At 48.9% G+C, this 17,079-nt stretch overlaps 1 protein-coding gene across 1 annotated transcript in view; it reads left to right on the top strand.

Annotated features, from left to right (window-relative positions):
• The first annotated feature begins 2,872 nt into the window (after window positions 1–2,872).
• The window catches only part of SORL1 (sortilin related receptor 1), a 126,047-nt gene continuing 111,840 nt past the window's right edge, over window positions 2,873–17,079 (top strand). The window contains 1 exon segment of the mRNA XM_084803601.1: window positions 2,873–3,235. Within this exon segment, the coding sequence (XP_084659727.1) occupies window positions 2,936–3,235 (300 nt within the window). The 5' untranslated portion in view covers window positions 2,873–2,935.

Genomic DNA, 17,079 nt, shown 5'->3' on the forward strand with positions numbered 1-17,079 from the left:
GGATACAGGAAAGACCTCAAAGGGCAGCAAATCCATCTTCTTGTTGCCAGCGCAAAATTGGTCGTATGTGATCATACATCATCCTGCGTCACATTTGTATGGAGGGCTTGACCTGGCTCCTCTACAGACGTCAGGAATGATTCTCATTAGATCCAGTGGGCCTTTCCTCTGTCCTTCTTTTAAGGACTTGAGGCAGACTGCCATGGCCTTTGACAGAGTTGGGACACCCAAGGGATCCTGGGAATGCTAGATGCAGTTCTTGTAGAATCAACCGACCCACCCATTAGAACAAAGGCAGGCAGAAGATAGATGGAAATCTACTGGTATATCTCTGGATGCTTTTGTAGTAGATCTGTAAGCAGTTCTGACTCCCATTCATTTAACAATTGGAACTAAGCAACAGCAAAAGTACATGGCTGGCCTCGTGTTAATCACTTTTCTCGTAGCCTGAGCGTTCCCCACCTGTAAAATGGGAACATTACTTGGTTACCTTTGGCCAGGTCTTGTACAACTCTGTATTGGCCACTGTGAGACTTATGTATTAGATCCCCTGAACTATGGTAACTCAGATGTAGGCTTGTGTTTATAAATACAGAGTGTGGCTCTTGGGTGTAGTTGGTACTTGATGCTGTTGTGTGTCTTCTCTCCCCCCCCCCGCATTATTTTGCACCTGGCTCTGATTGGTGGATGTCAGGGTTCTAGTAAAAAACAAAGTAGTTCCCACAAATCCAGAGTCTGCATTAGAACAGTTAGGGAAAACCTACAGAGTGTCTTGTGGTGACAAAAGACAGTAATGGTTGTCTTTCTTTTGCCTATGGGACTGCCCATTGGCTGAGCTGTTGTGACATCACAGAATGTTATCTAAACATTCTAACTGCACAGGGGGAAAGCATATTGAAAATCCAGGGTTCCAAGTTCTTGCGCAGCAGGGACTAAAGGTGAGAGGCAGAATGGCTGGAACAGCGGGCTGAGGAAAAGATGGATGGAAGAGGTGCCAAAATTGAGTTTTTGTCTGCAGTGTCTGGTCTGCAATGGTTCATTCAGATGTGCAAGATAACACTTGATGTGACCGAGTGATGACCAGGCGTGTGTCAAGCAGCTCTAAAAGCCCTGGGAATACAAAACACACAGCTTGACAGCTAAAGGTCACTGCAGCTTCATATCTGTATACATTAAGCATTCCAAAGTATAGAAGGGCATTCACTCTTGCCTGTTTTAATGTGCTGCCACCAGCACTATTAAATGGACAATTTATTAAGATCCTGGTTAGCGAGTGGTTATGTTTCTGTGGTGCTGGAGTAAGAGGAACAGTTGAACACATTCTCTTATATTGTGACTTCTAGAGGGAATGCAGAGAAAACCTAATTTCCCCACTATTAACAGCCTCCCCAAGAAGAAGCTCCACCACTTTGGTATCCATTTGTTTCAGGGATGTGTCTTCTCGTGTCACTGGAAGGGTTGTCAGGTTTTTTTTTATGATTTCAATGCAAACCAGGGGAAAAAAATGATGATATTCTCTTGAGAGAAGGAACTTCAGAAATTGTATTTTGTTACTGTGCTAGTTTTAACTGTGCTTTATATGTTTTATACTGATTTTGTTGGTCTGTGATTGTAATAAATGAATTCATTCAAAACACACACCTTGACAGCTAATGGTTGTTCTATGCACAGCCTTTCATAGTAGCACCCCTTACTGCATACTAACACCAGGGCTGGCTGACAAGACAGCAAAGCAGATACACAGCTCCCACTCCAAACTGAGCGTAGAATGTGGATCTATACCCACCTCCCAAGTCATTCCTCCAACTTTCCCCTCCTTATTTATGCAAATTAATTTGCATCCCACTGCTTTCTTCCACGTCGGAACTCAAGGATTCCCACTGGGTCTCTGCATCTAGGCACTGACCAGAAGTGGCAGGGCGGGCGTCGGGGGTAGGCATGGTTGGGCACCTGCCGAGGGGCCACGCCCCAGCAGGGGCCCACTGACAACCGCTCCCTGGAGTTGTCCCTCCTCCTCTTCATGCAGCCTGCTTGCCCACCTGCCTCTTGCTCTGACCCAGTCAACTGTGGCGGTGAGAGGGAGCCGCAGCACATGCCAGGGTCTACTCGCTCCCTGGTTCTCTGCCTGGCAAGCAAGCAAGTGGGAGCAACGACGAGGCAGAGGAGGAGGGGCAGCACAGCAGTGGCTAATGACAGTGATGGTGAGAAGGTGGGCCCACCGAGGGAGGGGGCCCGCTGAGGGCACCTCGCCCAGGGCAGCCCCCCCCCCAACCTGGCCCCGGTGCTGCTTCTGAGCTTCAGAGGTGGCGGGATCCTTCGCCCTCCAACCGCGGCTGAAGACCCACGGGGCCAGTCCCACATTCCCCCACCTGCCCCATCGCAACACCTGGCGCGCCGCCATCACCACACACTCCCCTGGCCACGCGCACAGAGGAAACTTTACCCCCCCCACCCCCCCCCCCCCGGTTGCAAAGCCAACATTTCTGTGGCAAGAAGAAAGCGGCTGCCTCCGAATTGCCGGGCCGGACTTAACCGGCAGGGGCGAGCCAGCGGCCCCCTGGGCTCCGACGGCTCGCCCCGCTCCTTCGCCTCCGGAGGGGCGGGGGCGGGGGCAGCCGAGCCGCTCGGGCGGGAGCGGGGCGCGTGCGCTCCGCGCGGGCACCACGCGCCCCCGCCCCGCGGCGAGCGGCAGCGGCGGCCGGCCGCCTCGTCCCGCCCCGCCGGCGAGCGAGCCGCGCGCGCGGCGGCTGCCCCGGGCCCATCGCGCGCGCCGGGCTGGCGCGGCGCGCGCCCGGCCCGGGCCCCTCCGCGCCGCCGCCGCCTCGCCCGGCGCGCGCGCGCAGCCTTGCGCATTCTCTCCTGGCGGCGGCGCCCCACGTCGCGGCCGCAGCCCGGCGCCGCACCAGCGGCACCAGCGGCGCGGGAGGCGGCGAGCATGGCGGCGGCGAGGAGGAGCTGCGCCGGCCAGCCGCAGCCCCGCCGGGGCGCCCCGGCGCGCCTCGGGCCGCCGCTGCTGCTGCTGCTGCTGCTGCTCGCCTGGAGCCCTCGGCCGGCCGCGCCGCTCTCGCGCGCCGCCGGCCCCTCCCGGCCCCAGGATCGGGGCTTCGCGGCGCTGCAGGCGGCGGGTCGCGCGGGCGCAGCAGGGCGGCCGCCGCCGCCGCCGGGCGGGACGCTGCGCGGCAGGAGGAGCGCAGCCCAGCCGCGGCCGCAGGAGCCCGTGAAGGTGTACGGACAGGTGAGCCTGCCGCCGCCGCCGCTCCTGCGCCCGCGCCCCCCTGGCGGCGCCATCCCGCGCCCCCTCCCCTGCCCTGCCCTGCCCTGCCCCGCGCCCCGCGCCCTCTTTCGCGAGGCGCCCCTCCCGGAACCTTGCGAGCCTTCCCTCTCGGTCTTGCGCCCCCCCTTACATCTTGCGAGCCCCTCTCTGAATTTTGCAAGCCCCCTTTGCATTTTGCGAGAACCCCCCCCCCCAGTTTTGTTTTTGCTTGCTTGCTTGCTTGCTTTTTTTTTTTTTTAAAGAGCATCCCACGGAATTTGGACACGGGAGGGGACATGCGTCGTTGGAAAGCCCTTACATTTTCTCCGCAACATCCTTCATCCTTCTGTCTCCCCCCCGCCGCCCCCCGCCCGGCCCCTTGGCAAAGGGAGCGTTCGTTGTGGCTTCGCCGGCCGTGGCCGGTGCGGTGTCGCTGGCAATGAGGCGACGGGTCTAAATTCGATGTTTCTTCTATCACCGCCTTCTGCGACCCATGCGCGGTTTTGCGTCGGGCGTTGGGCATCCTTCCACTTGTCCTGCCTCCCCCCCCCCCCTCGGCACCCCCTCAACACACTCCGAAAGGAACCGGATCTGCCTTTTCTAGCGCTTAAGCACTCTCCCTCCTCCTTGCTTTTTGGGGGGAAATTGCAGCCCAGGTGACTCACAGGTTCAGTTGCAGGGAGCGAGTGTGATGCTGATCTCGATGTATAGAAACGAAGTGTGGGGCTGGTAGCAATTTTTTAAAACAAATCCTTCAGTGTCAAACACGCACGAACGAACAGTGCAAGGCGGCGGGGAGGGGGGCATGCCGCAGGGTTCCAGTGGGCTTGTGGGCAGGGGGCCAGTTGAGCAACCTTGGCTCGTGGTTTCCCAGATAAGTGTTTGAAATGGTTAGGCTGGGATCCAGATGTTTTTCTTCTTGCTGTGCAAAAAGGGTAAGGGATCCGTGCAAATTGGGCCAGCTTTGCAAATGAGTGACTAGTCCAGGAGCGTCAGGACACAGACTTTGTTGTGCATTTCTATCTTGTGGAAAGAACCAAACACCTGCAACTTTGGTAAGGCTTTCTTTGTTGCTCTCCTACAAACGATCCTTCCCCTCCATAGGTGAGTGGCTATTTACAGGACTGCTCTAGGCCTTCCATCTTTCAGCCACAGTTGACTCACTTTTCTTAGGGCCATCAGATCTAGTGTTGATTCACCTTCCGTCCAATCGTAAGTGCCAATGTAGCTTTTGGCACTTCCCCTCTGAGAACAAGAAAAAGACAGCAACTTCTGAATAACCTAAGACGCTCATCAAGTGTGTGGGCAGCTGAAACACCCCGGGGTTCCTTGTTCACGTAAACAGGGTTTGTTATTTCCGGAGAACTGCCCTTCCCGCTCCTGGCATGACAACTCCTGAATCTTGTGCCATTCTGCTTGTTTGGAAACCTGGGAGCATTGTGTACTGAGCCCCTGGAAGAGATCAGGTCCCTGGTGAAGGATTGGGACTGAGGAAGAGGTGTGAGGGGGATAACGCGGCATTGTTCGTTGTGTACTCTGGGCTTTAGATCTCTCAGATGCATCAGGTTGCATTCCTGATATAGTTGCAGGTTGATCACTTTACACAGTAGAGTAGTGTGGGCCACTACAGGTCTGGGAACCAAATCTGGCCTCTAGCGATTTTATGTACCCAGCATGATCCTGCACACAATGTATACTTCAGGCATTTTTTTCTAAGCTGCGACACAAGGAAAGGACTCCTGTTTATTTTTTATTTTATGTATTGCATTTATACCCCGCCTTTTTTCCTCTTGCAAGGAACCCAAGGTGGCTTACATTATCCTCCTCCTCTCCATTTTATCTTCACAACAACAACCCTGTGAGGTGGGTTGGGCTGAGAGTCTGTGACTGGCCCAAAGTCACCCAGTGAGCTTCCATGGCCGAGTGGGGACTAGAACCCGGATCTCCCAGCTCCTAGTCCAACACCCTTGCCACTACACCACACTGGCTCTCATCTGTTCTACACTGGGAGCAGTAGGAGAGGCCTTCGTAGAGCCCTTTGCCCTTATTATGCATCTCACCTGTACACTCCCCCCCCCATGCCCAAAGTACTGGGAAATGGTAGCGAGTAGCTAAGGGTGCCCAAGGCCTCTTTTACTGTTCTGGTTGAAGGGATTACAGAGCCCTTTGCTTGTGTCTTGGTCTCGTGGCTTAGCGGAGACAGCCAGTGTTTGCTGGCTACATGGCTCCTGAGTCCTGATGAAAATAGCCAGGGCTGTAGAACAGCATCTGTTGTTTCCCACTTGATGTTATATTTTTCCTCTTCTTCTAATGCCTGACACAAAGTAAATAGAGGAGCTGTCTTTATTTTATTGTGACTGGGCAGAGAGAAAGAAAAGGGCGTTGGTTTGCAAGAGGTGCTAGGAAAAAGAAGTGAAGCAACATTGTGGAAAAACAATTCTTATCCCTGCTGAAATCAAAGAGTTACGTGCATTTCTAATAGGCTGCTGGCTCTGTTTTCAAAAGTGGCAACCACTATTTTTAGGAGAGAGAGAGAGAGAGAGAGAGAGGAGCATGCAGAGCACAGCATGCTTTCTGCCTGCTGAAAGGTGTTCCCAGACTTCTGTCTGCTTCTTATCTAAGTAATTATTCAAATCATGGTTATTTGGCTCTTCTTCCCATTAAATAATTTTGAAAATGGCCTTGTATCAAAGGCACACGCCATTTTGGACTAGTTCATTCAATGTATTGTATGTATTATTTGTTTCTGAGATGCCCACGGTGGCTAACCTCAGGAAACATTTTTAAAGAACAGCCGTATAAATATGAAAACAGGAAAACACAGAGACCTCATCAGATTAAAACAACAACAACCAGCTTTAAAAGCAAAGGGGTACAAATTCATAAGCCAGGGAGGCCAAAGGCTGACTGGAACAGATATGTTTTCTCTCAGTGTCTAAAAGCCATTAAAGGAGCAATCCTATGTCCTTCAGATGGCGTCTGGGGCACATAGGATTTTTCAGATTCCTGGCTCTGTGCTTGAAGACAGGGCTCCGAGCTCGGAGCCAGGAAACCGTGCTCCCCCTCGCCTTCCCGCTCATAGCCGGTGTGGAGAGAACCTTGCCGGCTGCCTCTCCCTGTTTGGTAAACGGAGCGTGGAGACGGGGAAAAGAGGCATTCCTGGGGCTGGGGAGGGGAAGAGGTCGGGGCAGCTGGCTAATGCCTTTTCCTATCACTGCCCCAGTCTCCTTCTATCCCCCTCCCCGAAGGCTCCACCAGACAAGCGAAATCACCCATCCAATTAAAATGCAGCACGGAAGACATGAGACACCTCCCGTTCTGCATAGGATACTCTTAAGCCACCGAGTTCAGGGCTTTAGGAGTATCCAAGGCGCAACCCATAAGTGAAATTCCTTGAGGCGGGGAGTTCCACAGCCTGGGCGCTTAAGTGGATAGGGCTCTCTCTCACATCCCCACCAAACGTGCCTCTGATCATGGTAGGATATGAAGTAGGCTTTCTCCTGGCTATCCGAGTGGATGAGTAAGCTCACATGGGAGGATTATATGTGAGGTGGCCGTACACTGACCCGGTTTGCATGTAATGGCAAATTGTGGGTTAATTTGCCAGGCATAAGCAGGAGCGAGAACTGCCTGCAGCGCACTCCTCGCTTCTCCTGTCATTATACAATCTGTGATCGCCCCGATCATAGGTTACTCTTGTGCCGTCCAAACTCAGGCAATCTGGGTTGTTTAGGGCCTAAACTACCCAGAGTTAACCTATGATTCGTTCTGCATTTAATCTTTTATCATTTGCATGCTATCCGGTTGGATGTGTGAGATCACGTGGGTTTATTTTCTCATGTGTCGGTAACCATCATCATCCCGTTTGGGTTGTTAGACCTCATCTGATCTTGAATTCTTAGGACAGATTATAAACACAGAGTATGTTGGGAACTGTTGTAGAAAACAAAGATTAGTTTTTTTTTTTTTTATCAAGAACACTGTAATAACATTGGCTGTTGAATTCATAGATATGGCTAACCCTTTGAATTTTCAAAGTGAAACATCGGGCCAGCTAGCTGTATTGTTTATCAGAGCTGACTAAAGGGGAGACTTTTTTTCAGCAGGGTGGGGGAGGGGAGGTCCTAACTAGTGGTGCAGTGGCAAATTTGAAAGTGCAGGCACTCATCCTGACATGACCCATAGCAAGGAGAGCCCCTAAATGCAGGCAACTATGTTGATCCATATTGGTGTGTATGAGCGCTGTTATAGGTGGCTTTTGTAGGTCTTTTATATGGTTAACGTCTAAACTATCTATTCAAGACCAAGCCACCCCCAAATGCCTTCTGTTACAACAGGGATAGCTCACAACAGTATAGCGTTGCTGGGAAAATCCATTTTTCTGCAGCTCCTTGTGAAGATTGCAGCTAAGCTCAGATGGACCCAGGGGCATGGCAGATGATGTCATCGGCCCCCCTAATCAGTCTCCTGGTACTTCGACCCTGTGAGCTCTGTCTCTGGTACACCACTGGTCCTAACTTTAAGGCCAAGAGTGACCATGGTGGCTTTGGCAAGATGGAAGTTCATTGTCTTTGCCTGTTCTGCTTGTCTGCGTAAGTAATAATGCACGGAGCCTGTGTGGGGTAGCAGAATAGCGGGCCTGAAGTCACTCGCCCCCCAAATAGAATAGGTATGACTTCCTCCCCCCTTCGCTGGACAGCTTATCCACAATTGGCATTCTGACTCGGAACGCCAGTTTCCCACAAAGACAATTTGTGACCCTCCAAGGTCAGTGTAGTCCATCAGCCACATTTTCAGGACTGCTGGGTGGCCCTGCAACTCTACCTCCCAATATTTGCAGTCACAGGAAGTCAGCAAAAGCAGGATGTGGGCAGCCATAGATAGCTGGTGATCTAGGTTTAGGTTGGTGGGTCCCCCCCGTTCACTGCCCTTCTCTTTGTTTCTCCATTGCTGTCTTGGAATGGGAATAGATCAATGTACCCATTCTACAAGCAAAATTATAAAGCTTATCTTTACAAGTAAGTGTTTTCAAACAGATCATTTTCTATAGTCAAGTTATTACTTGTTAACGGACATAGGTTTAAACATAATATTAAAATAAATAAATAAATAAATCTCAAAACAAATGTTGAGAGGGTGGCATCCTTTTAGAAACAAAACAAAAAAACTGATTGCCGTTTTATATAGTATGTACTCTTTGTCATGGTTGGATTGGAGCCCAGAGAGCCCCAAAGCAGTTCTGATTCTGAGGAAGAGATAGAAACCGCGGGAGATGAACCTGCGTGCTGTTCAGAGGAGCAGCCAGGGGGAGAGCCCCTCCCAGTACACATTCCTGAGAGTGATAGTGACCCTGGCAGGGAGAGGGAGGCGCAACAGCAGTTTCTGGATGCTAGGCGCTGGCGCATCGTCAAGCTGGAGATGGCAGGCGCTGAGAGGAGGCACTCAGCCCGTTTGGTGTGACGGCAACAGTGTTGCCGTGATGCCCCACGGGAAAAGGGTGGACTCTCTCCTCCTAGCCCATAAGTACAGAGGTTTCCTGCCTTCCCCTCCAAACGGAGATCAACTGATTCCTAAGGTTAGAACCCCCGAGTAGGCAGCTCTCTTAAGTCTCACTTGTAGGATCAAGCAATTAGTATCTGTAAGCGTCATTAGGTTGAATGGGAATAAAGCCTTGGAAAAGAGCCCTATTGTCTGCGTGTTGATTCTGGCTACTTGAGGATTTCAGAAGGCGACAGGGGTGACCGCCCAACACTCTTGTTTTACACACTGTGATCTTTCTTTCTTTCTTTCTTTCTTTCTTTCTTTCTTTCTTTCTTTCTTTCTTTCCTGGAAGCTTTCTGGTTATCTAAATTCATGGTTGGCCTGTATATATGTCAGCATAACCCTGTGTCAACAAGGCCACTGTTATATCAACTATTTGGTTATACAAGTGTTTTTGACTGTGCCCTGGGCTGTTCATGAAGGGCTTTGTATTGTGCACTACTGAAATGAACATTGTTTTCCAAGATCAAATACAAACACTCGAGAAGGGTTCATACTTACAACTTAGCCCTGCTCCTCAGGTCATAGATTCATCATGGGAACATAGGAAGCTTCCTTATAGTGAGCCAGAACCACGGTCCATCTAACCCAGTATTGTTGGCATGGACTGACAGCGGCTCTCCAGGGTTTCAGACAGGACTTTTCCCAGCCTTACCTGGAGATGCCAGGGACTGAACCTACAGCCTTCTGCATTCAAAGCAAATGCTCTACCAACTGAGTTACAGCCCCTCAGACGTTGTTAAATGGAGGCAGGCATTCTCAGTGGTGGCTTCCCAGCTGTGATACTCATTTGCTCTGACTTGTCAACCTCCACTGTTTTTATTTGGGATACCTTTCCTTCCTGGCAAAATAAATCCCCATAGAATACTTGTTTTAAGAACATAAGAAGAGCCATGTTGGATCAGACCAAGGGTCCATTTAGTCCAGCATTCTGTTCACACAGTGGCCAATCAGCTGTCGACCAGGGACCCACAAGCAGGGCATGAGCGCAACAGCACCCTCCCACCCATGTACTCCAGCAACTGGTGTACATAGCCTCACTACCTCTGGTACTGGAGGTAGCACATAGCCCTCAAGCCTAGTAGCCATTGATAGCCTTCTCCTCCAGGAATTTGTCTAACCCCCTTTTAAAGCCATCCAAATTGGTGGCCATCACTACATCCTGTGGTAGCGAGTTCCATAGTTTAACTACGCACTGTGTGAGGGAGCCCTTCCCTTTATCTGTCCTGAATTTCCTACCAATCAGCTTCATGGGATGACCCCGGGTTCTAGTATTTTGAGAGAGGGAGAACAATGTCTCCCTATCCACATTCTCCACACCATGCATAATTTTGTAGACCTCTATCATATCTCCCCTTATCCTCCTTTTTTCCAAGCTAAACAATCCCAGCTGTTGCAACCTTCGCTCATAGGGGAGATGCTCCAGTCCCTTGATAATTGTAGTTGCCCTTTTCTGCACTTTTTCCAGCTCTACAATATCTTTCTTTAGGTATGGTGACCAGCAGTGTACACAGTGTTCCAAGTGTGGTCGCACCATTGATTTGTATAGGGGCAGTATGATATTGGCCATTTTATTCTAATTCCTTTTCTAATTATGCCTAACATGGAGTTTGCCTTTTTTACAGTGGCCGCACCCTGGGTTGACATCTTCATCCAGCTGTCCACCACAACCCCAGAATCTCTTTAAAACTTCATTCCCTCAGGGACTCTTTTCCACATTGACCTGTTTGGTGACGAACTCTGTCAGTCACCTACACAATCTCTGTGTGATGATAAGGACTCCAGGAAGTGTTCTAGAATGAACACTTAGTAGATGCTAGGCTGTGGTCTGGCCCATTGGATCTTACTGTCCACCTGTGTGGACTGAGAACGTGGGCTAAAACACACCCAATATTCCTCTTAGGCAGCAGATCACAGTGGAAGATTGGTTGTGGCAGCTGGTCTGCCAGCACTGTCCTTCTGGAGTAATCTTAGGTAAGCATCCCCAAAACACACTTTGCAAATTGCTGTTTTGTAACATCATCTCTCATGCCTTCCAGATGTGGTGTCCTCCATATGTGTATGACTGCAACTCCCATCTTTCGCAGCCAGCATAGTATACTTAACCAAGAGCTGTTCTAGTCATTGCAAAGCAAGTGATTAGATAGTTTGCAAGGGAAAGAGGTATGGCAATTAGAGTGAATGAAGCAAGAAAACGGCTTGATTTTTTGTTTTTTAAAAAACCCAACTTTTAAAGTTATTTGCAAAGGCAGCTTCCTGAGCGTTGTGAAAATTGATTTTTGCATTTGCTGTGAACCATAGTTAATTTTAACCTAATTTGCTGGCTTTGTCTACTGTGGGCCTTTTCCAAGAACAATCAGACCTTAACCTCCTAATATTCCATTTTCTGCACAGTGTGTTCCATTTGGCATCTCATGAAAATGGCTTGATTTAGGGGCTTTAAACTTTTGCATAGTTAGATAATGTTTCTTCTCCCCCCTCCACAGCTGTTCAAGAATTAGTTATTACACAGAATTAGCTCTTCGTTATCCTTATTTCATCATCCATTCTTGCTCTAGCTCTGTAGTGGTGATTTATTATTTTAATTATACAGACCAGGAAACTGAGGCTTGAGTGGTAATGTTTTGGCCCAAGGCCACCCAGGAGATGGGAGGAAGCAGGATCAGACGACACCCCCAAATCCCTTCTAACAGCTGCATCCCACAAGAAGCAGACAGAAGTTCAGTTATTTTCTCTGTTTTTATCTCTGCACATCTGACTGCTAAAATTGCTAAGCATTTTATCTTCATAGCTCTCAGAGTGCTTATTGTCCCAGGTAACAGGTGGGGGAGAATGTAAAGATAACACAACTTTGTTAAACTGGCAGAAAACCCGTTTCTCCTTGAAAATTCCTTTCCCTCCCTTCCTCCCCCCCCCCCAGGTACCAACCCCATCCCCATTCCTGAACTTGTAACGTTATAGGTATATCCCCAATGAGACCAGTGAACAACGTTAAGCAAAAGTTAAGCACTTAAGTACCATTGAAGGCAGAGGGGTAAATAGAGGCTTAGTTCTTCTGCTGGAAACAGTGGGATTTGCAGCCCAATTCTGGGCATCTTTACTTGCAAATAAGTCCTACTGATCTGACAGGTAGGATTTCAGCCTTTGAAAGAGCTTTTGTTTTAGCTGGATCGTGCCCAGCGGGGCTTTTTATTTGTGAATTAGCAAAATGTTTGTTATTGTGACTCGCAAGGTGTTTGTGTGTATGGGGGAGGGGGGCTGTATATTGCAAGAATTGTGTGTGGCCTGGTTGTTTAAACCCTGGGCTGTTGTGAGCGATTGAGCATGTATGCACATGCTGCTTGGTCATTCCTGCGGCGAGCGTGAGCCGTTCAGCAAGCAGGGTTGAGCTGTTGCCCTGAGCTGTTTGTTGTTGTGTTGTGTTTGAACCCGGACCTCTGTCCCCTTACAAGGCAGAGAAATAACCAGACTCCACCACAGAGCATCCCTTGGCTGCTGACCAAACCCTGTATGTCTGTATTCTCTGTACACAAATGCAATATAGCCTTCTTCCTCCTTTTTCCTTGTGGTCCGCTTATTGCCAGGTGTGATGGCCAGGCTTTGGCCCCAATGCAGCTTAAAGATTCTAAGTGCAATGCTTCATTTCCCGTCCTCTCCATTGAAGTGAATGGCAACCATTTACTTCCAAGAGTGGGCTAAAGGGGTAAACTTGGACCCCTTTCCTGCTTTGCGTGAGGTTTAGGGCTCAATCCTATGCATATTTAGACAGAGAAAAGGCCTACAACTCCCAGCATTCCCCAGCCAGCAATGGAGTTGTAGGCCTTTTCTCTGTCTAAACATGCATAGGATTGCGCCCCTAAACTTCCCGCTGCACCTAAGTGACCACGTTATCCAAGGTGAGGATCTGGCCATCTATGTGTGATCTAAGACTTCAGCCTGTGTAATTTCCTTATGTACTTGGAACTCTCTGGTCCAGTGCAGACATTATGTTCCTGATATACAGACTCAGATTTGGAGAACGGGCACATGCTGTAAGCTTATATTGTTCCTCATTCTGCCTCTCACGTGAATCTTTTATCCTGGCTTCCTTGGTTTTCTTTCAGCGTAACAGTGTAACATTACATATGCATTCGTGTCTACTATGATTAAGGCTGAGGCATTGGAAATCCAGATTCGAAGCCAGAGTTTGAATTGTATTTATTTTAGGGATGTACGAAAGTGACTTACCTTTTCGCGGATTCTGTTCATGGTGGGGGGGAGGTGTTCAGTCCCTCCCCCCGGAATCCTCGACGGGGGGGGAGGTGATCTGGTCCTCTCCCCCGGAATCCTCGACGGCTGGCTCTGCTCCACGGCGGCTCCGCGGAGCAGCCGGCCAGGCCAGGGCTGTCCGCAGCCGGATTTCTGGCCACGGTGGCTGCTGGGTAAAAAAAAAGGCGTACGCAAATGGCAGCGGCTACAGCTGCCGCCATTTGCGTTCCTTATTTTTCGCCGTCTTAGTCTACGTAAATATTTACGTAGACTATTACGGCAAAAATAAAGGGGAATGCAAATAGCCTAGTGGGTGCTATTTGCGTCCCTTTTTGATTCGCCGTAATAGTCTACGTAAATATTTACGTAGACTAAGACGGCAAAAAATAAGGAATGCAAATGGCGGCGGCTGTAGCCGCTGCCATTTGCGTACGCTGTTTTTTTTTTTTAACCGGGATGTGATAGGCTACGTAAGTCTTTACGTAGCCTATCACGTCTCTGTAAAAAACAACAACTCCAAACGACCAGACTGCAAATGGTGGCGGTGGCAGCCGGTCAGAAGACCAGCCGCCGAAGCCGCCGGCGGAGCTGCCGCCACCCGGAACATCCGCCCCAGGTAAGTCTCATCCCGGGGGGGATCCGCGGGGGGGGGGCGGGGGGCAGGCCGTTCCGCCACAGATTTCGGGGGGCCGAATGCACTGGCATTCGGCCTCACTGAGATCCGTGGCAGAATTCTCTGACATCCCTAATTTATTTGCGTGATTTGTGCCTGGCCCTTCAAGGTTAAAAAGCCATAATGCAACTAAGAATAATTAAAGTAATTCAAAACCATTTGAAAATGAAACAGAAGAGGAAAACAAATACAACTTTTAGTAGAGATGAAAACCAGAAGAAAAAGGTCAGAAGATTAATTGCCTCAGTACATTATTATTTTAGTCTTATGTTTGTTTGTTTATTTATTTATTTGTAATACTTATGTACCGCTTAACGTAATAAAATCTCTGTTCTGATCTATATTAGACATTAAAAGAATCCTTATGTAAACGGACCAGGCAATCTCTGTTGAAGGCCAGTATAGAAAATTGTAGAAATAAATAATAATAGTTTATTTTGTTTTCTTGTTCTTCTTCTACTACTACTACAGTAATAGTGTGCTTCATGTGTATGGTACTTTCCAGAGAATGAGAGGGCAGGTCTGTGCCCCAACGAGCTTCCATTCTAGAAACAGACTCAAGGGAATTAACAGAAGAAGGGCAGGAGATGGAGGTAGGGGTAATTCGGGGAAGAAATTGTGGTTATTACAGCTACACTTAGGCACAGCTACAGTAGGACAGGAGTAGGCAACATGGTGCCCTCCAGATGTTTTGGACTACAGCTTTCATACCCCCTGACCATTGGCCATGCTGGCTGGTTCAGCACATCTGGAGGGCACCAGATTGGGGAAGGCTTATGTATGGCATGACCAACTCTCTCTCTCTCCCCCCTCCCCTGCCCCCCATGTGCAACATTCAGGTCCTGCTGGTGAGATGAGAGGGGACGTTTATAGCTCTGTGTTAGTTGCTTTCTTGCTGGAATGTGGCAGGTGGGCGGTTGTGAAGGTTGGCTCTTGGAACAGCGTTCAGGAGACGCTTCCCCCCCCCCCTTCTTTGAACAAGAAGAGAAAAGCTGCAGTGCGGTCGTTTGGATTCAGGATGGATTTGTTATGCAATGACATATTTCCTCTCCAGTATTTAGACTTCAGCACACGGATTGATTCTGTTCTGATAGCCTTGGGAAAACTGGAGAAGGACCGTAATTCCAGCACAGCTGCTGGCTTATACTGATTGGTTGACAGCCCCATGATATTGCTGCCTTAATTTGGATGGCCTGGGAGGGGTTTAACCCATATCTTTCTTCAACCTGTGAACCTATGAAGCTGCCTTTATACATGCTGACTGGGGCATGCTGGTAGTTGTAGGACATTTTTCTGTCTAAAGATGCATAGGATTGCACCCTAAGTCTACTTAAGTTACTAGCCTGAAAGGGAAAACAGATTTTCCTTCGGTGCACAACAGTTTGGACACATTGGAGGTCTTGGGTCTGGCTTAAACATGCAGCAGAATCATTCATTCATTTATTACATTTCTGTACCGCTCAATTGTCAAAGCTCTCTGGACAGTTTACAAAGATTAAAACCCTAAAAATACAATATAATAATATCATATAAACCATTTACATACAAAAATATTATGACAGTGGCTCCAGCTGGACCTCACTGGGGAGAGTGTTCCATAATTGGGGGGCCTCCACTAAGAAGACCCTCTTCCCAGCTGCCATCATCCAGATCTCTCTTGTGCAGGGAACAAGATGTAGATGGTAGAGTCCTGAAATGGTTGAACGGACTGTACCACTTAAAACTGCAGGTGGTATATCACGTGTGGTTTTTAAAAATGCTTCCCTATGTGGCAAAACCTGCTGCATGTAGAAAACTAGCAGTCTGGGGTAGATCATTTCTGATGTGCTAGGCTTTAAAAAAAAGTTGCAGGTAGATTTAAATATGGGGGAGCCTTCAAAAATCAGTCCATTCTAGAACCTCAGGACTCTACCACCTCATTTTGCTGTATGTGTAGACCAGGCCTTATTCATTACAGGCAAATAGCTACTTACATTATTTTTATGACTCAAATAAACCAAGTTTCTTCAACATGATGAGGATAAAGACATAATTTGCCCAATATGTTCTGTGGGGGAAAAACAATGTCATGAAGCCAGAGTTTATTGATGCATTACAAAAAAATAAATCCAGTTTAGCTGTTTATTGGGTTTTATATTGCACCGAGAGTATGAAAGTGGATCCTGAGATCAGAAAGATAGTTACCTTGTGGCTTGCTACTTGTGGTTTTCACTATGCTCCAGTTTCGTACTTGGTTGCAATGCATGTTTCAGAAGACTTCATCTTCACTGCTTGGTTTTGTGATATGTAAAGACTTCCTCCCCACATCCGGACTGAGCTGATACTGCTTTCTGCCATCTCTGTCTTAAAATCTTTTGTTTCCTAACCGTTTAATGATGGAGTCGCCGCTTTGCAGAAAATCAAATACGTTTGCATCGTTGCACCATATACATCAGGAATGGGGAATATGCAGCCTCTGAACGTTGTTGACTGCAAGTCCCATCATCCCTCACAACTGGCTATGTTGGTTAGGGATGATGGGAGCTGCAGTCTCACAAAACTGGGAGGGCCACACATTCCCCATCCCTGGAAGACATCACATACCAAACGAGACTGTCACATTTTTGGCTGAGCCACTGACCTGTGAATCTGGAATGCTGCTGCTCTTGCTTCTGCCACGAACTCATGGAGCCACTCTGCCTCAGCCCTCACCCCACCGACAATAGGAGGATAATGATACTGGCCTGCCTACCTACAAGATTGTTGTAAGGGTTGCTGAAAATAAGGCATGCAAAATGCTTTGAGCCTTCTTAAAGCATCGTAGACGTGCTAAGTATTAAATCAACTCTCTGGAATCTCTAGAAGGGGAAGGAGCTGGGAGATGCAAGCAGGATGACTGATAGCTCTCCAACTTGGTGCCCTCCAGATGTTTTGGACTGCAGCTCCATCATCCCTGGTGGTTGGCTATGCTGGCTGAGGCTGATGGGAGTTGTAAGCTAAAATATCTGGAAAGCACCACGATGGGGGAAGGCTGCTGTAGCAGGATAACAGGGAGTGATAGAGGGAAACGTAGATGAAAGGCGACCAAGGGGATGCTGAGAAATTTCAGCTCAAGTTTGGCCTGAAATCCCATGACGAAGATGCCCAGGAGCAACCTGTACAGACCTGTTTATGATGGATGATAGGGCCCTGATTTCATGGCCGTTGATGGCTAGCAGTTACTCCAAGCCATTGAAGAATGAGTGTCACACATACCTGCCTGGATAGGGGCTGGAAGGATCACTTTTCCTGCTTGAACACAGGCAGAAGACAGAGAGGATAAAGCTGGCCAGAAGCGGCCTTGAGGACCTGCAGGGGTGGGCTGTTGCTTGTGGATAGGTGGGAC

This window comes from Heloderma suspectum, chromosome 6, assembly GCF_057233095.1.
Source record: "Heloderma suspectum isolate Gila_16-S chromosome 6, 16-S_ref, whole genome shotgun sequence".
NCBI classification, from domain to species: domain Eukaryota; kingdom Metazoa; phylum Chordata; class Lepidosauria; order Squamata; family Helodermatidae; genus Heloderma; species Heloderma suspectum.